The 27,416-nt window shown below is 38.1% G+C and overlaps 1 protein-coding gene across 1 annotated transcript in view; it reads right to left on the bottom strand.

Annotated features, from left to right (window-relative positions):
• Positions 1-27,416, bottom strand: part of CWF19L2 (CWF19 like cell cycle control factor 2) — a 122,178-nt gene that overhangs the window by 72,685 nt on the left and 22,077 nt on the right. Inside the window, exons 7-8 of the mRNA XM_084249679.1 lie at positions 17,085-17,200; positions 1,779-2,437 (exon numbers count right to left, since the gene is read on the bottom strand). Of these exons, the coding sequence (XP_084105805.1) occupies positions 1,779-2,437; positions 17,085-17,200 (775 nt within the window). The remainder of the gene's footprint in view (positions 1-1,778; positions 2,438-17,084; positions 17,201-27,416) is intronic.

The raw sequence follows: 27,416 nt of genomic DNA, 5'->3' as shown, positions 1-27,416 counted from the left end.
ATTCAGGGGGTTAAAGCTTCCTAGAATTCTGGCATTTTATAAAGAGTTCAACATATACCCAGGATAATGTTCAGACAAACAAACAGCTTCAAATAATCCTTCACTGAATCCTTCTAGTCTCTGAAAACAGGCATTTGTCACATTCCTACCTTCGTCTCTTACTTTACACCACTCTACACGCTCAGACTTTCTTTCTTTTTCATATATGTGGATGATTCCTAGGCTGTTCTTTCCCTCTCCAGTCAATCACAGAATTCATGGAAAGCCTCAAACCATCTGTAACATCAAAATTAACATAGCTAACCAAAAAAAATGCAAAAATATAATGTAAAAATATAAATATATGGCTTTAGCGAATGTCTGTATTACTACGTATCTATCAGAAGCTTACAATTTAAGTATGACATGCAAACAAGAAGCAATTAGAGAACCAGAAGAAATATTAACAGTGTAAGAGCTTCACATACTCTGATTAGCTGCAGTCACAGAAGACCTATAGGTCACCCAAATGCTAGCCAACCCCAAAGATACCAGGAAATATAAGTCTCATCCCACTAGCAACTGCGACTGGAAATAGTCTACTTCCCAGAATACTTGGAGTGAAGTCTGGACAATTATGTGTACAGACTTAGACATTCTCTATCCCTGCCCTGCTTAGCCAGGCAACACAACTGGAATTCTCTGGTCTCCTGGGAACAAAGCCCAGACTCGAACTGCAGCTCATTTGCCTGGGGCTACCATTACTCAGTCCAGATCATGCCTCCCACTGAAGGCGGCACACTGTGCTTTATAATCCACAGCTTCAGATAGTCATTATCAAAAGCGATTTACCAGATTCACAACCCACAGCACAATGCTTAATCCTACTACTGCTACCACTGAATTCCATTATTTCCTAAAAGCTCTTCCTTTAGCATCCCATTCATTTTAATGATCAGTGAAGTATAAGTCAGTCATTATCCTTTGGAGACTTACGTTCTATGTGTGACTATCTCTAATAAGGCCAGCCTTGCAGTTAAGTCAGGTCTTCCTAGGTTTGATTGCCATCAACCCAGGTTTCCTATTCTATCGATCCAGTCTTATAGAACAACAAAACAAGCAAAAGCTTCCTATTCTCCTTAATCATTCTAGATACAACTATCCTACCTATATTTTGCTTTTAAAACTCATCTTTCAACATTTTTAAAACCTCTCCATATCAAAAGTGGATTATTTCTTTCTCTGCAAAACAACCACTATAATTTACCCTTCCCTCTATAGGATTTTTCACACATCTCGCTCACTTCATATTTGGGTTTATGGTAATATATTTCCTTTTGTATATTTCTCTAAGACTTCCGGGAAGCATGCAATATTTAGATTTATGATTATAATTAACAATAATTTCCTTTGACAGTCTTACGGCAGCAATAACAAAACCTACCAAATTATCTCCTGTAACAATCCATTTAAAAGAATTATTAACTCAGTCTTTTAGGCTGCAAAAAAGTAACACAGTCTGAACAAATACAGCTACTGAATTCTTTGAACTTTTTGTTAAATAAAACTGAAATGAAATGTAATCCATAAAATAAAACTACTGAATTGTTAAATGTGCCCATCTTATCTCTTCCATTCAATTTAACAGAAAGTCACAACATATCTAAGAATAAGTAATATTTTGTTAATTAATACTAGTTAATTAACATTCAGTTCAGCTTTTTGAATACTGTGAACCTTAATAGTAATTTAACAGCTAAAAAACAAACAAACAAACAAAAAAAAAAAAAACAAAATACCCAGCAAATGGAGACTCTGTGTCCAGCAGATGTTCTTTTTTCAGAGAGTCGTCTTTCAGGCTTTCACACTGAGATTCTTCACTCACGTCTTCTGAAATGTGTGGACAGTCAACACTGCACCTGGTTTCTAATGGCTTTCGACTTGAATGCTTCCTGTCGCCTTCTCTTCCAGCAGATCGAGTCCATGATGATAAACTCTCTTCACAGTTGTCCGTGGGCTTTCGAAAACCACACTGTACAGAATCCTGAGTGAGCAGTGCTGAGGAGGAACTGGATGGTTCTAAATGCCTGCCCTTGCTATGAAATGACACTTCTTCATTATCAGAGGGTCTTAAGAATTTAGGTCTCGAATTTCCAAAAGAAGAAAACTGACTTTGCCTTGGATTGGATTCTCTTCTCCGTGTTTCAAAGGACTCGGATCTCTTATCATTTTCATCACCACTAAACTTATCTTTACTGATGTTGTTGGCAATGTCTATCGTGCTGTATTTATCCCTCAAGCTTTTATTATGTTTTGCCAAGTCAGATTTTCTACTTTCTTGACTGCTTTGTGCCTTATCTGAATATGCAGGTTTCCTCCACCGTTCTCTTCTGCTATCTTCTTTTGTAGATGCAGTTTTTTCAGCTTCTTCTAATTTCGACTGAAATATTTCCATTGACTACAAAGGAGAAAAATTGAACAAGAAATCTAAAATTAAAAAAGATTCATGACTTGTACCTCATATGCTATTGTGTCATAATACACTGTCATGTGGCACCATGAAAGAAAAACCCAACAAAGAGGGGAAAAATGACCCAAGCAATCACTCTACATAATATGGGCAAAACTATGTGTCCTCCAAATTCATACACTAAATTGCCTAATGCCTCAGAATATGACTTGATTTGTAGGCAGGGTCTTTAAAGAGGGACATAAATTAAAATAAGATCATCAAGTTAGGCCCTAATGCAACCTGACTGATATCCTCATAAGACATTTAACACACTAAGAGATACCAAGAATGTGCCCCAGAAAAGACTATGGGGAGAATGCAGCCACTTATGAGTCAAGAAAAGAGGTCCCAGCTAACACACTACCCTAAAATAAACTTTAAAAAATGAAGCATCAATGAAATATTCCCAATAATTAAAAAAATAAAATCAGGGAGTTCAAAAGAATAAGGCAGAAGACAGTAGTGACAATTTTTTCAAAAATAATTCCCAAAGTGACTGAGATTCAAGAGGTTATTACATTGCTAAAATGTAACAGGCTCACGGGGGAAAAAAAGAGTGGTTCAAGAATAAAAACAGTTTATAAAACAGAACTGTGTGTTCAAAACATGTAGATGACAAACAGAAAAACTAGAAGTGTTGAATCAAAATTAATCAATTCAACACTAGCCTGGGAATTTTCTACACTTAGGAAAAGATGATAAATAAATATGTCATAACGAAAAAGGACAAATGGACAATTAATTCCAGAGAATTTAATAGGCATGTCCTACTACTTCTAGATAGAAAGAACAAGCTGAAGAAAGCTTTATCAAAAAAAAAAAATAGTAAAAAAAAATTTCCCCAGCTCATTTTTCAAATTCAAATGGTTCATCCAATATCCTCAGGTGAGGGTGGAAAGTAAAGTATACAGAAGATTTCAAACACACAAAGAAAATTCTCCACAAAGACTAAATGTAAAAATATATAAACAAATATTTTTTAAAAAGACTAGATTGGGGAAAGGAGGAAGTAAGAGTTAATATGTAAATAGATGAGACTAGGTACATAATAGCACATTACCTACAAAGGAAAAAAAAAATAAGACATATCAACTTTTTGCCTACAGTACTAAATTCTTTTTTTTTAAGTAATTGCATTCCTTTTTTTTTTTTAAGATTTATTTATTTATTTATACAAGCACTGGTTATAGTCAGAAGCGCAGGAGGGTGAGAGAATTCACCAGAGTCAGAGGGGAGAGCAGAGCAGGCAGACTGACGAAGTACACTGCTGAGGGGAGCAGCAGGCAGCAGGACAGGTCTGTCACACCATGTGGGACCCTCACTGGGTGGTTGGGGATCGAACCGGTGCTGCAGAGGCTGCGGGCAGCATCGCAACCCAGCGCTCAACCGCTGCGCCACCAGGGAGGCCCTACAATACTAAATTCTGAAAGATGATGGAAAAAGTAAATCACTTACTGATTCTATAAATATTAAGGAACATTAATCCAAACCATAAATGAATTAGAAAAAAAGACATTTGATAAAAGGAAGGTATGAGAAAACCAAATGGCAAATGTAATAGTTAAGCCTACAAAACTGTCCTTATAGCTATAAAGCTTAACACAATTGTCAAGAACAAGGTGTCAAATTTTAAATTATAAAAAACTAGAATCAAATTTTTTAAATTATTTCAATAAAATCTGAAAGGTAATATGGGGAATCAAAACATTCTAAAGTTATTATCTTAACCTACGCAAAAATAATTTCTTTTTTAAAAATACAGATTCAATGTGTTTCTTAAATTTAACAACAGGAATAGAAAAGAAATGATGGGGTGGGGGGGAAAGGTATTATTTTCATAATGAAAGCACAAGTAGCTTTTTCTTTTCTTAGTGACACATATTAATGACGTGGCTACAACTAGTGGCTTCTTAGAGTCAGTATAGTTACAGACAGACAGCCCCAGGCCAGCCGGTAAGCTTGTGTGGAAAAGCGGTGCGCTTGAAAAGAAAACGCGGGTCGCAGCTGCCCAGGTCCCTCCGCCTGCGACCTAGGCTTGCGGGGATAAGCGCGGGGGCCCTCACTGAGGTGAATGTCCCTCACTGAGTAATCAGAAACCAGGTGTCCGGACACGGGAGCGGGGTGCAAAAGGCGCCATTTCTGCGGACACTGAACTGGGCTACAGCCCACATCCTGGACCTGAGGGCTTTGAAACTGAGACCTGGGGCACGAAATTCGGGGTGCGGGAACCCCACGATGGTGGGGCACAAGGCAGACACGGCACCCCAAAGCCGTTGAGGCTTTCCCCACCACTCCCACTCTGTTCCCCTGTCCCACAGGGTAAATAAACAGCTTCCCAAGGACACTAGGAGAGATCTCTGGTGCCACCTAGCGACCAGAAAAAAAAATTACCAACACCCCATAGAATAGGGTACTTTCTTCAGTAAAGTCTGCTTGAAACCTGCAGAAGGCTCCCAGAGGAGCCAGAGGTGAGCTGGGAAGTTTGCCCGTGCCAAGCCCCTTCTGGCCAGCAGTCCGAGCCCAGAGGGGGAGCAGGCACCCATGGCCGGGACAGACCAGGCATGCAGGGGAGTTCATACCCACATTGCCTTTTTAGAACAGGGACCTTTCTTCAATAAAGGCTGCTTGAAACTGGCAGAAGGCTCCTGGAGGAGTCAGAGGTGAGATGGGAAGTTCGCCCACGCCAAGTCCCTTCTGGCCAGCAGTCCAAATGCAGAGGGGGAGTGGGCACCCAGGGCCGGGGCAGACCGGGCACGCAGAAGAGTATGTCTGTATCCAAATTGCCATTTTAGAATAGGGACCTTACTCAGTAAAGATTGCTTGAAACCGGCAGAAGGCTCCCAGAGGAGTCAGAGGTGAGCTGGGAAGTTCGCCCAAGCCAGGCCTCTTCTGACCAGAGTCCGAGCCCAGAGGGAGAACGGGCACCCACGGCCGGGGCAGATCCAGCATGCAGGAGAGTGTGACTGTCTCTGAATCGCCATTTTATAATAGGGACCTTTCTTCAGTAAAGACTGCTTGAAACCGGCAGAAAGCTCCCGGAGGAGCCAGAGGTGAGCTGGGAAGTTCGCCCAGGCCAGGCCCCTCTTGGCCAGCAGTCTGAACCCAGAGGGGAAGTGGACACCCAACGCCAGGGCAGACCGGGAACTCAGGGGAGTGTGTACAAGCATCGCCTTTTTAGAACAAGGACCTCTCTTCAATAAAGACTGCTTGAAACCGGCAGAAGGCTCCCAGAGGAGCCAGAGGTGAACTGGGAAGTTCGCCCACTCCAGGCCCCTTCTGGCCAGCAGTCCGAGCCCAGAGAGGGAGCGGGCACCCACGACCGGGGCAGACCGGGGACGTGGAAGTGTGCCTGTCTCCAAAGCGCCATTTTAGAACCTTTAGGGACCTTCCTTCAATAAAGACTACTTGAATCTGGCAGAAGGCTCCCTGTGGAGCCAGAGGGAGAAGGTTCCCTGCACAGTCAGAGGTGAGCTGAAGGCCCCCACAAGCCCAGTCCCACCTGGCAGGAAGTCGGAGCACAGAGGAGGATCTAGAGATTTGGAACCCAGAGTACAATCCAGATGCCCCACCTGCAGGGAAGTCTGTGGGACTTCAAGATGCACATTTGTAACTAAACACAGAAGGAGGAGAAATTCTGTAACAGTGACCATTAACATACGCAAAGTACCACTGCCTCCCAAGACTTCTGGCATAACAGTTTTTGACTCGTTTGGATTGCCAGTTTCTGAAACTCCCAAAAGAACACACCAAAAAGATGCCAGCCAGTACCAGTGGCACACTGTCCCAACGCATGAAGCAAATTAGAAGACAGGCAGCAGGTAAAAGAAAAACTACAAGCAAAGTAGTAACACCTCAGAAAAAAGACACACCACAAAAAAAAACCACCCACCAGATTATAACTATGGTGACTTCGAAGACCTTCTGAGCCTTCCAGAAAAAGAATTTAAAATTGCCGTGATGGAAAACTGATAGAAGTCAATAAGGAAAACAACAATCAGAAGAATGAAATTGAGTCCCAAAAGAGAGAAGCCATTAAGGAAAACGACGTTCAGAAGAATGAAATTGAGTCCCTAAAGAGGGAAGTAAAAGAAATGCAAGAGGTCAAAGAATTAATGGAGGCGCTAAAGAAATCTGGGAAAAGCAATGAAAGCAGAATAGATGAAATGGAAGAACAAATAAATACTCTTGAAGACACAGAAATAAAAAGAACCAAAACAGAAAAGGAAAGAGAAGTACAAAGGAAAAAGACCAAAGAAAGACTTCGGGAACTATCTGACTCCATGAGGAAAGGAAATATAAGAGTTATAGGAATCCCAGAAGGAGAGGAGAGAGATGTAGGAACAGAGAAAATATTCAAGGAAATAACTGAAGAGAACTTCCCAAATGTGAAGAAGGAGCTGAAAATTGATATACAAGAAGCAAGAAGAACACCAAACTTCCATGACAAAAGGAAAAATACAGCAAGACACATAATAGTAAAGCTCCCAAGAATCCAAGACAAGGAAAAAATAATGAAATAATGAAGCTGACAAGAGGGAAGAAACAGATAACATTCAAAGGAAAACCAATCAGGCTGACATCAGACTTCTCCGAAGAAACACTACAGGCGAGGAGAGAGTGGAGGGACATAGTCAACAGACTCCAAGAAAACAGATGTCAACCAAGAATACTCTATCCCCCAAAGCTCTCCTTCCTCTATGAAGAAAGAATAAGGACCTTCCCAGACAAACAAAAACTCTGGAATTTCATTACGACTAAACTCCCACTCCAAAAAATACTACAAGAAGTTCTAAAGCCAGAACCTCAGAGGGACGAATAACAACGAAAGAAGGCCAAAAAAAAAAAAAAAAAGTTATTAAAAGAAAAAATAAATAAAATCAAAGGAAAGACAAACACAATGGCAAATACAGATGGTAACATATCAATATTAATTCTAAATGTAAATGGACTAAACTCTTCAATAAAAAGACACAGAGTCGCAGGCTGGATCAGGAAACAAAACCCTACCTTTTGCTGTCTCCAGGAAACACATTTAACTACAAAAGATAAAATTAGACTCAGAGTTAAAGTGTGGAAAACAATCCTACAAGCAAATGGACAAAAAAAGAAAGTAGGAACAGCTATACTTAATATCAGATAAAACAGATTTCAAACTCAAAAAAATAAAAAGAGACCCCAATGGTCACTACATTATGATCAAGGAGACAATACTTCAAGAAGAAATAACACTCATTAACATATAATCACCAAACAAAGGAGCACCACAATATATCAAACAACTATTATCATCTGGAAAACAGATATCAGAGAAAACGCATGCATAGTGGGAGACTTCAACACACCACTATCAACAATGGATAGACCAACAAGACAAAAAATAAGTACAGACACTAAAGCGCTAAATAAGGATCTAGAGTGCTTGGGCCTAACAGACATCTATAGAACATAAACCCCAAAAAATCTGAGTACACATTTTTCTCGAGCGCACACGGATCATTCTCCAGGATCGATCACAAACTGGGGCACAAGACAAACATCAACAGATACACAAAGATTGAAATCATACCAACCATCTTTTCTGACCATGAAGGCATAAAACTAGAAATAAACCATAAAAAGAAGGCAAGGAACTCTCCTGCCTCATGGAGATTGAAAACCACACAACTGGAAGACCACTGGACTAATAAGGAGATCAAAGAAGAAATTAAAAAATTCTTGAATTGAATGACAAGGAGGACACCAATTTCCTAAATGTATGGGATGCAGCAAAAGCAGTAATAAGTGGAAAATATATAGCAATAGATGCTCACATCAAAAAACAAGAAAGAGGTTAACTTGAGGAGAGAGGTGGAGCAACATGGCGGCGAGGAGACGCTGCGAGTAAGATCTCCCATTAAAAAAAAGTTAATAGGGAGAAAAAGCGGCAGGTCCCAGTGAGAACTGGGACACGGAAGATAAACGGACGACTCCAGCAAACTACCTGAAGAAGAAAGTTGCCATAAAAGAGGACTAGAAGGGAGGAAAGCGCAGAACCCTGCTCCCCTCCCCCACCAACAAAGCCGGCACTCTCCAACCAACAGAGAGGAGGAAAAAAACAAACTAAAACGACCAGCAAGAACAAACTACGCATCAAGCAGGACTGTGAGTGGAAAGGAACTATCTCAGCCACCACACCCCGTGAACTGGAGCTGTGGAGAACTCTGCAGGATTCGCCGAGGCGGTGAACAAAAGGCTCCGGGCGCCATTAGAGAACAGCATAGAACACCGGAGGAGACCCTCACACAGCCCCATGCAGGCCGACAGATGGCCACTGGAGGAGCCAGAGGAGAGCGAAGAAGCTCACCCAATATGCCGGCCAGTCCCAGCAACACAGTGTCCCAATGCATAAGACAAATTAGAAAACAGACAGTAGGGAGTAGAAGATCCCCACGCAACCTAACAACTCCTCAGGAAAAAAGCACAACATAAAAAGTAAACCACCCCCCAGATTGCAACAACAGTAACTTGGAAGACCTTCTGAGCCTTCCCGAAAGAGAATTTAAAATTGCCATGATTAAAAAAATGACAGAACTCATAAAGGAAAACAATGATCAGAAGAAGGAAATAGAGTCCCAAAGAGGGAAAACAAGGTCAGAAGAATGAAATTGAGTCCCTAAAGAGGGAAGCAAAAAAAACGAAGGAGATCAAAGAATTAATGGAGGAACTAAAGAACTCTGGGAAAAGCAATGAAAGCAGAATAGATGAAATGGAAGAACGAATAAGTACTCTTGAATACACAGAAATAAAAAGAACCAAAACAGAAAAAGAAAGAGAAGTACAAAGGAAAAAGACCAAAGAAAGACTTCGGGAACTATCTGACTCCATGAGGAAAGGAAATATAAGAGTTATAGGAATCCCAGAAGGAGAGGATGTAGGAACAGAGAAAATATTCAAGGAAATAATTGAAGAGAACTTCCCAAATGTGAAGGAGGAGCTGAAAATTGATATACAAGAAGCAAGAAGAACACCAAACTTCCACGACAAAAGGAGAAATACAGCAAGACACATAATAGTAAAGCTCCCAAGAATCCAGGACAAGGAAAAAATAATGAAGCTGACAAGAGGGAAGAAACAGATAACATTCAAAGGAAAACCAATCAGGCTGACATCAGACTTCTCTGAAGAAACACTAAGGGCAAGGAGAGAGTGGAGGGACATAGTCAACAGACTCCAAGAACACAGATGCCAACCAAGAATATTCTATCCCGCAAAGCTCTCTTTCCTCTATGAAGAAAGAATAAGGACCTACCCAGACAAACAGAAACTCTGGAATTTCATTACGACTAAACCCCCACTCCAAAAAATACTACAAAGAGTCCTAAAGCCAGAACCTCAGAGGGACGAATAACAACGAAAGAAGGCCAAAAAAAAAAAGTTATTAAAAGGATAAATAAATCAAAGGAAAGACAAACACAATGGCAAATACAGATGCTACCATATCAATATTAACTCTAAATGTAAATGGACTAAACTCTTCAATAAAAAGACACAGAGTTGCAGCCTGGATTAAGAAACAAAACCCAACCCTTTGCTATCTCCAGGAAACACATTTAGCTACAAAAGATAAAAATAGACTCAAAGTTAAAGGATGGAAAACAATCCTACAAGCAATTGGACCAAAAAAGAAAGCAGGAACAGCTATACTTAATATCAGATAAAACAGATTTCAAACTCACAAAGGTAAAAAGAGAACCCAATGGTCACTACATTATGATCAAGGGGACAATACTTCAAGAAGAAATAACACTCATTACCATATACTCACCAAACGAAGGAGCACCAAAATATATCAGACAACTGTTGTCATCTCTGAAAACAGACATCAGAGAAAACACATACGTAGTGTGTTTTCACACACCACTATCAACAATGGATAGATCAACAAGACAAAAAATAAGTAAAGAAACTAAAGCTCTAAATAAGGACCTAGAGCATTTGGGCTTAACAGACATCTATAGAACACTAAACCCCCAAAAAACGGAGTAAAACATTTTTCTCAAGCGCACACGGATCATTCTCCAGGATCGATCACATACTGGGGCACAAGACAAACATCAACAGATACACCAAGATTGAAATCATACCAACCATCTTTTCTGACCATGAAGGCATCAAACTAGAAATAAACCATAAAAAGAAGGCAAGGGACTTTCCTACCTCATGGAGATTAAAAACCACACTACTGGAAGACCACTGGACTAATGAGGAGATCAAATAAGAAATTAAAAAATTCTTTGAATTGAGTGACAAGGAGGACATCAATATCCTAAATGTATGGGATGCAGCAAAAGCAGTAATAAGAGGAAAATATGTAGCAATAGAAGCTCACATCAAGTAACAAGAAAGAACTCAAAGAAACAACCTAATCTCGAAGCTCAAAGATCTAGAAAAAGAACAACAAAAAAACCCCAAAACCAGTAGAAGAAAAGAAATAATAAAAACCAAAGCAGAAATAAATGAAATTGAAACTAAAAAAACAATCCAAAAGATCAATGAAACCAAGAGCTGGTTCTTTGAAAAAATCAGTAAAATAGATAAACCCCTAGCCAGGCTCACAAAGGAAAAAAGGGAGAAAGCACAAATAAACAGGATCACAAATGAAAGAGGAGAAATCACAACGGACACAGCAGGAATCAAAAGAATAATCAGTAACTACTATGAACAGTTATATGGAAACAAGTTCAACAATCTAGAGGAGATGGACAAATTCCTACAACTGGACAATCACCCAAAGCTAGATAAAGAAGAAATAGAACACCTAAACAGACCAATTACAAGCAGTGAAATTGAAATGGTATTCAAAAACCTCCCCAAAAACAAAAGCCCAGGACCCGATGGATTTACAAATGAATTCTACCAAACATTCAGAGACAAATTAGTGCCTGTCCTTCACAAACTCTTCCAAAAAATTCAGAAGGAAGGGACAATACCAAACACGTTTTATGAAGCCAACATTACACTAATACCAAAACCGAACAAGGACAACACAAAAAAGGAAAACTACAGGCCAATCTCCCTAATGAACACTGATGCAAAAATCCTCAATAAAATTTTAGTTATCAGAATCCAACAATGTATCCATAAGATAATTCACCACGACCAAGTAGGATTCATTCCAGTGCACAAGGATGGTTCAACATCCGAAAATCAATCAAAGCTATCCAACACATCAACAAAAAGAAATATAAAAACCATATGATAATATCAACAGATGCCGAGAAAGCTTTCGACAAAGTGCAACACCCATTCATGATCAAAGCCCTTGAAATTCTCGGGATACAAGGAACATACTTCAACATCATAAAGGCCATATATGACAAGCCAACAGCCAGTATCATTCTCAAATGTGAAAAGCTGAAAGCAATTCCATTAAGATCTGGAACAAGACAAGGATGTCCACTCTCACCACTGCTTTTCAATATAATACTGGAAGCCCTAGCCAGAGCAATAAGACAAGAGAAAGACATACAAGGAATCCAAATAGGAAAAGAAGAAGTCAAACTATCACTATTTGCAGATGATATGATAATATACATAGAGAACCCCAAAAACTCCACAGAAAAACTAATTCAACTCATCAATCATTTCAGCAAAGTGGCAGGATACAAAATCAACACGCAAAAGTCAGTAGCCTTCCTATACACAAACAATAAATCTGAAGAAGAAATAAAAAAAACTGTCCCTTTTATTATCGAAACAAAAAAAAATCAAATATTTGGTAATAAATCTAACAAAAGAGGTAAAGGACATATACAAAGAAAACTATAAAACACTGTTAAAAGAAATAGAAGAAGACACAAAGAAATGGAAAGACACCCCCTGCTCATGGATTAGAAGAATAAACATTATTAAAATGGCCATCCTTCCAAAAGCAATAAACAGATTCAATGGTATTCCAATCAAAATTTCAATGTCATTCTTCAAAGAAATAGAACAATTATTGATGAAATTCATATGGAATCACAAAAAACCCCAAATAGCCAAAGCTCTCCTGAAAAAAAAAAAGAAGGGAATGGAGGCATCACACTCCCAGACTTCAAACTCTACTACAAAGCCATAATCATCAAAACTGCATGGTATTGGAACAAGAACAGACACACAGACCAATGGAATCGAATAGAAAATCCAGAAATAAACCCACAGATTTATGGTCAACTAATATTTGACAAAGGAGCAAAGAATATGCATTGGAGCAAAGAAAGTGTGTTCAATAAATGGTGCTGGGAAAACTGGGTCGCTACATGCAAAAGAATGAAGCTTGACCACTACCTCACACCGTACACAAAAATCAACTCAAAATGGATTAAAGAACTAGACATAAGACCTGAAACCATAAAATACATAGAAGGAAATATAGGCAAAACACTACGTGATATGCACATCAAAGACATCTTTACAGACACATCACCCAAAGCAGTGATAGTGAAGGCAAAGATAAACAGCTGGGACTACACCAAATTAAAGACCTTCTGCACAGCAAAAGAGACTATAACAAAAACAATGAGAAACCCCACCAACTGGGAGAACATTTTTGCACACAACACTAATGATAAAGGACTGATCACAAAAATCTGCAAAGAGCTGATGAGACTCAACAAAAACAAAATAATACAGTCAAAAAATGGGCAGAAGAGCTAAAAAGAAACTTCTCTGAAGAGGAAATGCAAATGGCCAACAGGCATATGAAAAAATGTTCAACATCACTTGTAATCAGGGAAATGCAAATCAAAACTACCATGAGATACCATCTTACACCAGTGAGAATGGCACACATTAAAAAAACTAGCAACAACAAATGTTGGCCAGGGTGTGGAGAAGAAGGAACTCTCCTGCACTGCTGGTGGGAGTGCAAACTGGTCCAACCACTATGGAGAGTTGTGTGGAGATTTCTGGACCTACCAAACATAGAGCTTCCATATGATCCAGCAATTCCACTCCTAGGTATTTACCCAAAGGACACAGAAACATCAACTCCAAAGAGCACCTGCACCCCTGTGTTTATAGCAGCACTATTTACAATAGCTAACCTTTGGAAACAACCCAAATGCCCAAAAATAGATGACTGGATCAAGAAGATGTGGTACATATACACCATGGAATATTACTCAGCATTCAAAAAGGATAAACACATGCAATTTGCAGCAACATGGATGGAGCTGGAAGGGATCATGCTCAGCGAAATAAGCCAGAAAGAAAAAGAAAAATACCGCTGGTCTCACTCATAGCAGGAATCTAGGATACTTAAATAAGGGACCAGGAAAAAGAATAACTATAAGAAAGAAAATATCAAAATCAACAAACAACTATGAACAAGAGACACTCTATGGGGGTTGGCGTCAGGGAAATGAGGGCTTGGGGTCAAAATAAGGAGGTTGTAATTGTATGGGGAATATAAAAATAAAATTTAAATTTAAAAATAAAAAATAAAGTATAGTTATAATAGAAACAAAAAAAAAGAGCAGTTGCCACAATTTAGCCAATGCTTATTACATTATATTTTTTGCATCATTTAAATGTATCCTAGAGACACTAAGTTCAAATCACTTATTAAACAATATAATCTCAGTTACTTACCCTCAGTTTTCTGATTTACAAAACATGTTACTGTTGTGGGTAATAAATGGGATTTTAATAGTGCCTGGCACATGGAAAGCACTCAAATTATTATTAATATTTATAATAATACTGAGATTGATACTAATAATCATGTGTTTGAAATAGAAAAAAAATGAAGCTAAGGTCACAGAGCAGAAGAATAATCAACCCGATACTGAAATTCAGGGCTCTTTGCCTTCAAAGTCCATGTTTTTAACTGCCATGTCAAAATATCTCACTCTGGGATTCTAACTGTAGTTCTTAGAATACAATAATAAACTTATAATAACTCCTACTATCAAAAAAAATTGTAAAAAAGAAAACTAAAGGCAATATAATATACAAAGAAATATAAATTAAAAATGAAATGTTAATTTAGTTCAATAGTATATTAAAGGGAATGCCATGATCAGACAGGAATCGCCAAATGTAAGAATGGCCCAACATTATACAACATATTAACATAATTCATTTCACTAACAAATAAAAAGGAAAAAAATCCTATCATCTCAAAGAATACCAAAAAAGTTTTTTCACAAAAATAAGACATCCATTTCTAAGTTAAAAATAAAAATATCTCTGACTAAATCCTGAAAACAAGGATCTTTTTAAAGATGGCTTTCTCCATGCAAGGAGAAAATGATCATCACTTAAAAAAGGGGGAAAAAGGAAGAAAATGAGTTTTCCAGGATTTTCATCAAAGTTCTAAAATTCTAGTTCAGGAAGACAAGAAAGGTAAAATATAGTAAGTGAGGGCAAGAAGAAAATGTACCATCATTTTCATTACACTACTTTTTTCAGATAATCAAAAAAGAATTTTTTAAAATCTAATGATAGCAATTTAGAAAACTGGTAGAACAGCACCAGTAGCATGTCAGAAAATGTCATGAAAAAAAAGATTCAATATATAATTGAAAAAATAATTTAAAATAACTGTAAGGACACATACATCATAACTGCATAGAGAAATTTATTGAGGAACACAAATAAAAATTTGAAAAAATATCCATATTTTAGGATAGGATGATATGACATCAACTGCCCTTGATTTATCTACACATTCAGTAAAATCGGAATCAAAATTCCTAAGAGTTGTAAATTTATAATGGATTTTGAAAAACAACTGTTTCTGCTGAGCTTGAAAAAACTGTTTTAAATTTAAAACCTATATACAGGGCCTCCTCTGGTGGCGCTGCGGTTTAGCACTGGGCTGCGAAGCTGCCCACAGCCTCTGCAGCGCCAGTTCGATCCATGGCCACCAGCGAGGATCCCACATGGCACACAGACCTCTCCTGCTGTGCCCACTGCTCTCCTCAGCAAGATATTTCATCAGTCTGCCTGTTCTGTTCCCCGCTCTGGCTCTGGTGAATTCTCTCACCCACCCACGCTTCTGACTGTGCCCAGTACTTGTATAAATAAATCTTTTAAAAAATTAAAATAAATAAATACAACCTATACACATAATTTTTAACTTATTTTTTAATGAATATCATTGTATGACATCTTTATTAATAATTTGATAGTATAAGATGTCCCCCCTCAGGGGTGGTGAACATAGATCTCCTATCACCAAAGCACCCATAGTCCTCCACTTTAGTTCACTATGAAAAAGTTAATATTTAAATGACCACTAAAAAAGAACACTTACCATGTCCCACAGTGGGTGTTCACTAATTATTTGCTATCTGCATAAGTTACTGAAAACTACAATAATTATAACAGTATGATACTGATTCCAGGAAACAAAAGAAAAATTAGTGGAAAAGATTGAAAGTAAAAAAGAACAGATCCATTTTATAAAACATGATTAATATACTATAAATGTGTTATTCCAAAATAATGGGAAAAGAATAATTACTCAAAATATTTTAAACAACATCTAAAAGACTTACGGAATGTTAAATCCCTACTTTACAACATACATAAATATATAAAGACATGCATAAAAGTAAAACTGAACAAGCACTCAAAGGAAACATGTGTAATTTTTATAATTTGGAGGTGAAGAAGACCTGTCAATGAATGAAGAACATGAAATAATGAAAGCAAACCTAATGGATTTTGTTAGGTAAAAATATTCAAATCAGTCATAGCAAATACAGAGAAAGTTAAAATAAACATGAAACTAATTGAAACATTTGAGCAAATTAAAAAAAAAAGAACACTATCAACAATTGACTTAAAAATACAAATGGCAAATAAAGCATACAAAGAAATATTCCAGTACACTACTAAACAAATATATAGAAATAAAAGCAAAGAAAAAAATGTTCACAAAATACAGTGGCACAGATTATAAAGAATGATACTGCTGTTGAAAATCAGGTAATATGAGTCATTTAATAAGTGCAATTTGTTCAATATTTTTAGTAGAGAAATTAGGTAATATATATCTTACTTTAAGTGTCTATATTCTTTAAAATAGCAGTTTTGTTTCTAGTGATTCATTTAAGAATACACCAGATAAATATGCAAAATGCATGACAAAGATGATCATCAAAGAGTTATTTTAAAGGGAAAAAATAAAAACAAATGTCACTCCACTCACAAATAAATAATGGTAAAATGATGTAAATACATAAGAATATTAAAAAGTAATTAAAATGTATTAAAATGTATATACACACACACACACACAGTAGCATCCAAGTAAGTCTCTATCAACAAGTGAAAGAAGCCAGATATGTTAACAGAATATATATTAATATAATGTTAATGTAAAAATAAACTACTCACACTTAAATGTTGCCTATGTAAGTTTTCTATACATTAGGACAATAAAAATAGGCAATACAAATTCAAATAATAACCAAAAGCAAAATATCAGCAATATATACATTTGAAATTTAATTATCAATTCAAGTCAAAAGCATTTCACAGCACAAGATATTGACAAAGTAAAAGACAGTTCATTTATCATATAATTGCAAATAATATATCTTTTTAATGTCACACTCACCCCATATCTTTCAGCCACAATGTCTTCAAAACTTCTATTTTGTTTCTCAGCTTGTTCCTTCATTCTTTGATAAGATTTCCTTAACCAGCTTAAACCACCGTCTTCTACAACTGAAACTAAATTCCAATATTAGATGTAGTTATATTTTTGAAGTGGTTATGCCAGAATATTTATGGTTTCCACAATAATTTAAGTATAAATTAATTATTCCTTAATATATAAAACCAAAGTGCATTTAAAATTCAACAAGTATTTGAGTACCTCTGTATGCAAAGTACAAAGTTTTACAACTACAAAGAAGGAAATATATAAAACTAAACTCAGAAAGACTGAGAATAAAAATAACACAAATAATTACAATATAGATACATGATAAATACTATGAAAAGATATAAAAAGTTATAAAAAAAAAGTAAGAAAAGTGAAGGATTATTTCTAAATGAGAGTTGATGGAAAATTTCATAGACTATGCTCAAATAAATTAATTAGATTTTAATAAATAAAGTTAAGAGCAGGCAGGGTATTCCCAGAAATAAACACAAAATAAAGTTACAACTCTGAGAAATAAAAGCTACCTCTGATACAGCACAAAGAACAAATTATAGACAATAATGCAGAAATACATATTAGAACAAATTATTCTACTTTAGTCATGATTATCAACATGCCTTCAACAATAAGCTAATAAGATGTTTATATTTCCTTCTAAACACATCACACTTTTGATAGGCATGAAAAGGAAATCTAATTAATTGCTTAGATCAAAACTGTTCCTGATTTTCCTTGTCCAAAAAACAGAATTGCTTTAGATTAACAAAAACGCATACACATAGAGCTCAAGCCCAAGAGACATTTACAAGAATCTTCATAATCAAAAAATCTGTAGTACTCTCAACCAAAAACAACCCAAATGTCCATCCCTCAGTAAAATGGATATGTATCATTATGATATGTTCTGAAATAGACTACCATAGGGCAATGACAATGGATGATTACAACACACAGCAATATGGATGAAACTGGAAATGTGGACAAAAGAAGCAGGAATCATAAGAAGGCAAAGTGTGATTCCAGAAGCACAAGTTTGATTAGAATTCTTGGCGCTAGAAAGCAAAAGAGTAATCTGGTAAGAGCATAGTGGCTAGACAGTCACAAACAGAACTTCTGGGATGCTATTAATTTTTTCAAACTTCACAAGCATATCTTTACTAAGGAATCTCTTCTGAGATAATGTGGTCTAAAATATTTTGTATTTCAAAACCTAGATCTCTAGTTCACTCAATGATTAACTTTCCTTTGCTCATTCTGCTCTTGTTCTTTTTTTCCTTATTTATATAGTGCATGAGTTCAAATTAACAATGCATCTACTCAGAGAAGTTAGGCTAAGTCTACAATTTATAGAGTAGTAAGAGAAACCCACTGTGACAGATACCTTTGTCAGAGTCCTAGCTATATAATTAAATTGCTTACACCAAATAACAAAAAAGACAAAACACTGATAGATGTGAAAATTTCATATACAATCACCAATTGTTATATATTATTATATTAAGAGAGTTAACATATTAACATAATTCAGAGGGGAAAACTCTCAAAGAAAAGTAAAGATAGCTTTTATTCTTCTGTGTTGACATTATCAAAGAAATCTAACAGGAATAAAAATTTTCAATCAATTCAAAAATTTTTAATCATGAACACAATCCACCTTGAACACAAAAACATTAATTCAAAAGGAAGCCCAAAAATAGATGACTGGATCAAGAAGATGTGGTACATATACACCATGGAATATTACTCAGCATTCAAAAAAAGATAAACACATGCAATTTGCAGCAACATGGATGGTGCTGGAAGGGATCATGCTCAGCGAAATAAGCCAGAAAGAAAAAGAAAAATACCGGATGGTCTCACTCATAGCAGGAATCTAGAAAAGTTAAATAAGGGACCACGAAAATGAATAACTATAAGAAAGTGAAAATCAAAATCAACAAAAAACTATGAACCAGAGACACTCTATGGGGGGTAGAGGGTGGGAGGGGAGGGGTTGGGGGTCAAAATAAGGGGGTTGCAATTATATGGGGAATAAAAAAATAAAATTTATTATAAAAAAAAAAAAGGAAACCTGCACTATGTTTATTGCAGCACTATTTACAATAAGTAGGATAGGGAAATAACCTAAATGCCCAAAAAGAGATGACAAGATCATGAAGATGTGGTATATATACACAATGGAATATTATTCAGCAATCAAAAAAGATAAACTTGTCATTTGCAGCAACATGGATGGAGCTGGAAGGGATTATGCTCAGTGAAATAAGTCAAAAGGAAAAAAAAAAAATAGTATGGTTTCACTTATAGGAGGAATATAGAGGAACCAAATAAGAAGGTATCAGGAAAAAAAAGACAAAACTAGCAGGCAGCTATAAATCAGAGACATTCAACAGGGGTAGGAAGACCACAAGAGATTATGGTGACAGGGCCTCCCCTGGTGGCGCAGCGGTTGAGTGCTGGGCTGCAAAGCTGCCCACAACCTCTGCAGCTCTGGTTTGATCCCCGGCCACCGGCAAGGGTCCCACATGGCCGGCAGACCTCTCCTGCCGTGCCCACTGCTTCCCTCAACAATGTACTTCGTCAGTCTGCCTGTTCTGTTCCTCGCTCTGGCTCTGGTGAATTCTCTCACCCTCCTGCGCTTCTGACTGTACCCAGTACTTATATAAATAAATAAATAAATCTTTAAAAAAAACAAAAAGAAAAGATTATGGTGATAGTTCACAGTTGACTTGGTGGTGGTAATTTTATGAGGACTACACCTGAGAGGAAAAATTAAACATTATACAAAAATGAATAATGATGTAAAAAAATATATATCTAAATAAATATTTTTTTAAAAATCCACCTTTAGCTGATTATAGATTCTACTTCAACAATCCTATTAATCTTATAGAGATAGCAATAATAATGAAATATTTTAACAAGATACATCACCAAATTGAATAGTTAAAAACAAAAAAATACCAATTTGCACAACCACCCATCAAGTAATTCAATCCAACAAATATTTAGTGACTATTTACTATATTATAGAAATTTGTTAAACACAGTAGGAAATAAAAACATGAAAAAGGCATGGTCCCTGTCCTCTATGCTGAGATAAATATTTATCAAATAATTAATGTAAATACAATGGGATACAGCACTTCAAATATACCTATAACTGGAATCTATTTTCACAAGTCAAATTTTAAGATATGCTTCCATCATAATTAAAAATTATAGACAAAACAAATGAATAGACAAAACCAAATGAATCAGGGTTACATTTGCCATTTTTCTCAGACGATTCAGTAACACAAAAATAGCAATAAACTAAATATTGGAAGACCTAGATTTTAGTCTTGTTGCTGCTACTAAATAGTTGTAAAATCTTGTGCAAGTAGTTAGCTTCTCTGAACCTTTGTTTCGTCATCTCTAAAATAAGACAACTGATTTAAACCACCTTTGAAATTTCTTCCAACTCAAAAAGATTCTAAAAGAGAAAACCAAAATTTATAGAGGGAAAGTATCTATAGGATGAACAAAAAATGCATTTAGTTTGTAAGTGAGAATTTCTAATAACTACATGGTAACAGATACAGTCTGTTAGATTAAGTAACTGAACTAGGAGTCAGAAGACCTGGGTGCTACTACTACCCACAGACTTCAGCAAATTACATGGTCACCCTAAGCCTCTTAGTTTCCTGAACTCTAAAATTAAGTGAACAGAATCTACTTTGCTATCTTTACACAGCTGCTATGAAAATAAGCTGATATTTAAAGTGCCATGTTCGGGGGGCGGAGCAACATGGCGGCGAGGAGACGCTGCGAGTAAGATCTCCCATTAAAAAAAGTTAATAGGGAGGAAAAGCGGCAGGTCCCAGTGAGAACTGGGACACGGAAGATAAACGGACGACTCCAGCAAACTGCCCGAAGAAGAAAGTTGCCATAAAAGAGGACGAGAAGGGAGGGAAGCGCAGAACCCTGCTCCCTTCCCCCGCCCACAGAGGCGGCACTCTCCGACCGGCAGAGAGGAGGGAAACGACAAACCAAAACAGCCAACAAGAACATACTACACAGCAAGCGGGACTGTGAGTGGAAAGGAACTATTGCAGCCACCACACCCCGTGAACGGGAGCTGTGGCAAACCCTGCAGGATCCGCCGCGGAGGTGAGCTCCAGGGGCCATTAAAGAGAGCACCGCCCCCCAGGAGGAGGCCAGCACCAGCACACAGCCCCGGACGCCCGGTAAGCCTGCTCGGAAAGCGGCGCGGATCCAGATCGATCGCAGCTGCCCAGGTCCCCGCGCCTGCGACCTAGGCTTGCGGGGAGACGGCGGAGGTCCTCCCTGAGTGAGCAGGAACAAGGCGCCCAGGCAGGGAAGCGGGATTCAAAAGGCGCCATTCCCGCGCCACTGATCTGGGCTACAGCCCGCGTCCTGGAACTGAGGGCTTTGGAACTGAGACCCGGGGCACAAAATTAGGGGGAGACTGCGGAGGCCCTCCCTGAGTGAGCAGGAACAAGGCGCCCAGGCAGGGGAGCGGGATTCAAAAGGCGCCATTCCCGCGCCACTGATCTGGGCTACAGCCCGCGTCCTGGAACTGAGGGCTTTGGAACTGAGACCCGGGGCACGAAATTAGGGGGAGACTGCGGAGGCCCTCCCTGAGTGAGCAGGAACAACGCGCCCAGGCAGGGGAGCGGGATTCAAAAGGCGCCACTCCCGCGCCACTGATCTGGGCTACAGCCCGCGTCCTGGAACTGAGGGCTTTGGAACTGAGACCCGGGGCACGAAATTAGGGGCGTGGGTTCCCCACGACGGTGGGGCACAAGGCAGACAGCGCACCCCAAAGCCATTGAGGTGTACCTCACCATCCCCGCTCTGCTCCCTTTCCCACGGGGTGGAAAATCAGCTCCCCAAGGGCTCTAGGAGAGATCTCTGGCGCCACCTAGCGACTTGAAGCCAGCAGAGGCTCCTGAAGGAGCTAGTGGCCAGCTGGGGAGTTAGCCCACACCGGGCCCCTTCCGAACAAGTAGTCTGAGCCCACAGGGAGAGCGAGCACCCACAGCCGGGGCAGACCAGGCGCGCAGAAGAGTGTGCCTGAGACCAGACGCGCAGGGAGTGTGTCCCACATCACCATTTTAGAACAGGGACATTTCTTCAGTAAAGACTACCTGCAGAAGGCTTCCTCAGGAGCCAGAGGTGAGCGGGGGAAGTTCGCCCACGCCAGACCCCCTCTGGCCTGCAGTCCAAGCCCAGAGGGGAGCAGGAACCCACCGCCGGGGCAGACCAGGCGCACAGGGGAGTGTGTCCCCACATCGGCATTTTAGAACAGGGACCTTTCTCCAGTAAAGACTGCTTGAAACTGACAGATGACTCCTGGAAGAACCAGAGGGGAACAGAGAAGCCCACCCAAGATGCCGGCCAGTCCCAACAACACAGTGTCCCAACGCATACGGCAAATTAGAAAACAGACAATAGGGAGGAGAAGAACCACACGCAACCTAGCAACTCTCCAGAGAAAAAGCACACCACAAAAAGAAAGCCAGCCCCCAGATTGCAACGACAACAACTTGGAAGAATTTCTGAGCCTTCCAGATAGAGAATTTAAAATTGCCGTGATTAAAAAACTGACAGAAGTCATAAAGGAAAACAATGATAAGGGAAAAATAATCAACGATCAGAAGAATGCAATTGAGTCCCTAGAGAGGGAAAACAATGGTCAGAAGAAAGAAATTGAGTCTCTAAAGAGGGAAGTAAAAGAAATGCAGGAGATCAAAGAATTAATGGAAGAACTAAAGAATTCTGGGAAAAGCAATGAAAGCAGAATAGATGAAATGGAAGAACGAATAAGTAATCTTGAAGACACAGAAATAAAAAGAACCAAAACAGAAAAGGAAAGAGAAGTACGAAGGAAAAAGAACGAAGAAAGACTTCGGGAACTATCTGACTCCATGAGGAAAGGAAATATAAGAGTTATAGGAATACCAGAAGGAGAGGAGAGAGATGTAGGAACAGAGAAAATATTCAAAGAGATAATTGAAGAGAACTTCCCAAATGTGAAGAAGGAGCTGAAAATTGATATACAAGAAGCAAGAAGAACACCAAACTTCCACGACGAAAGGGAAAATACAGCAAGACACATAATAGTAAAGCTCCCAAGAATCCAGGACAAGGAAAAAATAATGAAGATGGCAAGAGGGAAGAAACAGATAACATTCAAAGGAAAACCAATCAGGCTGACATCAGACTTCTCCGAAGAAACACTACGGGCAAGGAGAGAGTGGAGGGACATAGTCAACAGACTCCAAGAAAACAGATGCCAACCAAGAATACTCTATCCCGCAAAGCTCTCCTTCCTCTTTGAAGAAAGAACATGGACCTTCCCAGACAAACAGAAACTCCGGAATTTCATTGCAACTAAACCCCCACTCCAAAAAATACTACAAGGAGTCCTAAAGCCAGAACCTCAGAGGGACGAATAACAATGAAAGAAGGCCAAAAAAAAAAAAAAAGTTATTAAAAGAATAAATAAATAAAATCAAAGGAAAGACAAACACAATGGCAAATACAGATGTTAACATATCAATATTAACTCTAAATGTAAATGGACTAAACTCTTCAATAAAAAGACACAGAGTTGCAGCCTGGATTAAGAAACAAAGCCCAACCTTTTGCTGTCTCCAGGAAACACATTTAGCTACAAAAGATAAAAATAGGCTCAAAGTTAAAGGATGGAAAACAATCCTACAAGCAAATGGACCAAAAAAGAAAGCAGGAACAGCTATACTTATATCAGATAAAACAGATTTCAAACTCAAAAAGATAAACAGAGACCCCAATGGTCACTACATTATGATCAAGGGGACAATACTTCAAGAAGAAATAACACTCATTAACATATACTCACCAAACGAAGGAGCACCAAAATATATCAGACAACTGTTGTCCTCTCTGAAAACAGACATCAGAGAAAACACATACGTAGTGGGAGACTTCAACACACCACTATCGACAATGGATAGATCAACAAGACAAAAAATAAGTAAAGAAACCAAAGCTCTAAATAAGGACCTAGAGCAATTGGGCTTAACAGACATCTATAGAACACTAAACCCCAAAAAAACGGAGTACACATTTTTCTCAAGCGCACACGGATCATTCTCCAGGATCGACCACATACTGGGGCACAAGACAAACATCAACAGATACACCAAGATTGAAATCATATCAACCATCTTTTCTGACCATGAAGGCATCAAACTAGAAATAAACCATAAAAAGAAGGCAAGGAACTTTCCTACCTCATGGAGATTAAAAACCACACTACTGGAAGACCATTGGACTAATGAGAAGATCAAAGAAGAAATTAAAAAATTTTTTGAATTGAACGACAAGGAGGACACCAATATCCTAAATGTATGGGATGCAGCAAAAGCAGTAATAAGAGGAAAATATATAGCAATAGAAGCTCACATCAAGAAACAAGAAAGAACGCAAAGAAACAACCTAATCTCGAAGCTCAAAGATCTAGAAAAAGAACAACAAAAAAACCCAAAAACCAGTAGAAGAAAAGAAATAATAAAAACCAAAGCAGAAATAAATGAAATTGAAACTAAAAAAACAATCCAAAAGATCAATGAAACCAAGAGCTGGTTCTTTGAAAAAATCAATAAAATAGACAAACCCCTAGCCAGGCTCACAAAGGATAAAAGGGAGAAAGCACAAATAAACAGGATCATAAATGAAAGAGGAGAAATCACAACGGACACAGAAGAAATCAAAAGAATAATCAGTAACTACTATGAACAGTTATATGGAAACAAGTTCAACAATCTAGAGGAGATGGACAAATTCCTACAACTCTACAATCACCCAAAGCTAGATAAAGAAGAAATAGAACACCTAAACAGACCAATTACAATTAGCGAAATTGAAATGGTAATCAAAAACCTCCCCAAAAACAAAAGCCCAGGACCTGATGGATTTACAAATGAATTCTACCAAACATTCAGAGACGAATTAGTGCCTATCCTTCACAAACTCTTCCAAAAAATTGAGAAGGAAGGGACAATACCAAACACGTTTTATGAAGCCAACATTACACTAATACCAAAACCGAACAAGGACAACGCAAAAAAGGAAAACTACAGGCCAATCTCCCTAATGAACACTGATGCAAAAATCCTCAATAAAATTTTAGCTATCAGAATCCAACAATGTATCCATAAGATAATTCACCACGACCAAGTTGGATTCATTCCAGGGGCACAAGGATGGTTTAACATCCGAAAATCAATCAACGTTATCCAACACATCAACAAAAAGAAATATAAAAACCATATGATAATATCAATAGATGCTGAGAAAGCTTTCGACAAAGTGCAACACCCATTCATGATAAAAGCCCTTGAAATTCTTGGGATACAAGGAACATACCTCAACATCATAAAGGCCATCTATGACAAGCCAACAGCCAGTATCATTCTCAATGGTGAAAAGCTGAAAGCAATTCCATTAAGATCTGGAACAAGACAAGGATGTCCACTCTCACCATTGCTTTTCAATATAATACTGGAAGTCCTAGCCAGGGCAATAAGACAAGAGAAAGACATCCAAGGAATCCAAATAGGAAAAGAAGAAGTCAAACTATCACTATTTGCAGACGATATGATATTATACATAGAGAACCCCAAAAACTCCACAGAAAAGCTAATTCAACTCATCAATCAGTTCAGTAAAGTGGCAGGATACAAAATCAACACGCAAAAGTCAGTAGCCTTCCTATACACAAACAATAAATCTGAAGAAGAAGAAATCAAAAAAACCATCCCTTTTGTTATTGAAACAAAAAAAATCAAATATTTGGGAATAAATCTAACAAAAGAGGTAAAGGACCTATACAAAGAAAACTATAAAACACTGTTAAAAGAAATAGAAGAAGACACAAAGAAATGGAGAGACATCCCCTGCTCATGGATTGGAAGAATAAACATTATTAAAATGGCCATCCTTCCAAAAGCAATATACAGATTCAATGCTATTCCAATCAAAATTTCAATGTCATTCTTCAAAGAAATAGAACAATTATTGATGAAATTCATATGGAATCACAGAAAACCCCGAATAGCCAAAGCTCTCCTGAAAAAAAAAGAAGGGAATGGAGGCATCAGACTCCCAGACTTCAAACTATACTACAAAGCCATAATCATCAAAACTGCATGGTATTGGAATAAGAACAGACATACAGACCAATGGAATCGAATAGAAAATCCAGAAATAAACCCACAGATTTATGGTCAACTAATCTTTGACAAAGGAGCAAAGAATATGCATTGGAGCAAAGAAAGTTTGTTCAATAAATGGTGCTGGGAAAACTGGGTCGCTACATGCAAAAGAATGAAGCTTGACCACCACCTCACACCATACACAAAAATCAACTCAAAATGGATTAAAGATCTAGACATAAGACCTGAAACCATAAAATATATAGAAGGAAATATAGGCGAAACACTACGTGATTTGCACATCAAAGACATCTTTACAGACACATCACCCAAAGCAGTGATAGTGAAGGCAAAGATAAACAGCTGGGACTACATCAAATTAAAGAGCTTTTGCACAGCAAAAGAGACAATAACAAAAACAAAGAGAAACCCCACCAACTGGGAGAACATTTTTGCACCCAATGCTAATGATAAAGGACTGATCACAAAAATCTGCATAGAGCTGATGAGACTCAACAACAACAAAGAAAATAATCCAGTCAAAAAATGGGCAGAAGAGCTTAAAAGAAACTTCTCTGAAGAGGAAATGCAAATGGCCAACAGGCATATGAAAAAATGTTCAACATCACTTGTCATCAGGGAAATGCAAATCAAAACTACCATGAGATACCATCTTACACCAGTGAGAATGGCACATATTAAAAAAACTAGCAACAACAAATGTTGGCGAGGGTGTGGAGAAAAAGGAACTCTTCTGCACTGTTGGTGGGAGTGCAAACTGGTCCAACCACTGTGGAAAGCTGTGTGGAGATTTCTGGACCTACTAAACATAGAGCTTCCATATGATCCAGCAATTCCACTCCTAGGTATTTACCCAAAGGACACAGAAACATCAATTCCAAAGAGCACCTGCACCCCTATGTTTATAGCAGCACTGTTTACAATAGCTAAGCTTTGGAAACAACCCAAATGCCCAAAAATAGATGACTGGATCAAGAAGATGTGGTATATATATACCATGGAATATTACTCAGCATTCAAAAAAGATAAACACATGCAATTTGCAGCAACATGG

Source organism: Talpa europaea, assembly GCF_964194135.1.
Source record: "Talpa europaea genome assembly, chromosome: 12".
NCBI classification, from domain to species: Eukaryota; Metazoa; Chordata; class Mammalia; order Eulipotyphla; family Talpidae; genus Talpa; species Talpa europaea.
The sequence above is the reverse complement of the archived record's forward strand: the minus strand, read 5'-3'. Positions and strand labels throughout refer to the sequence as shown.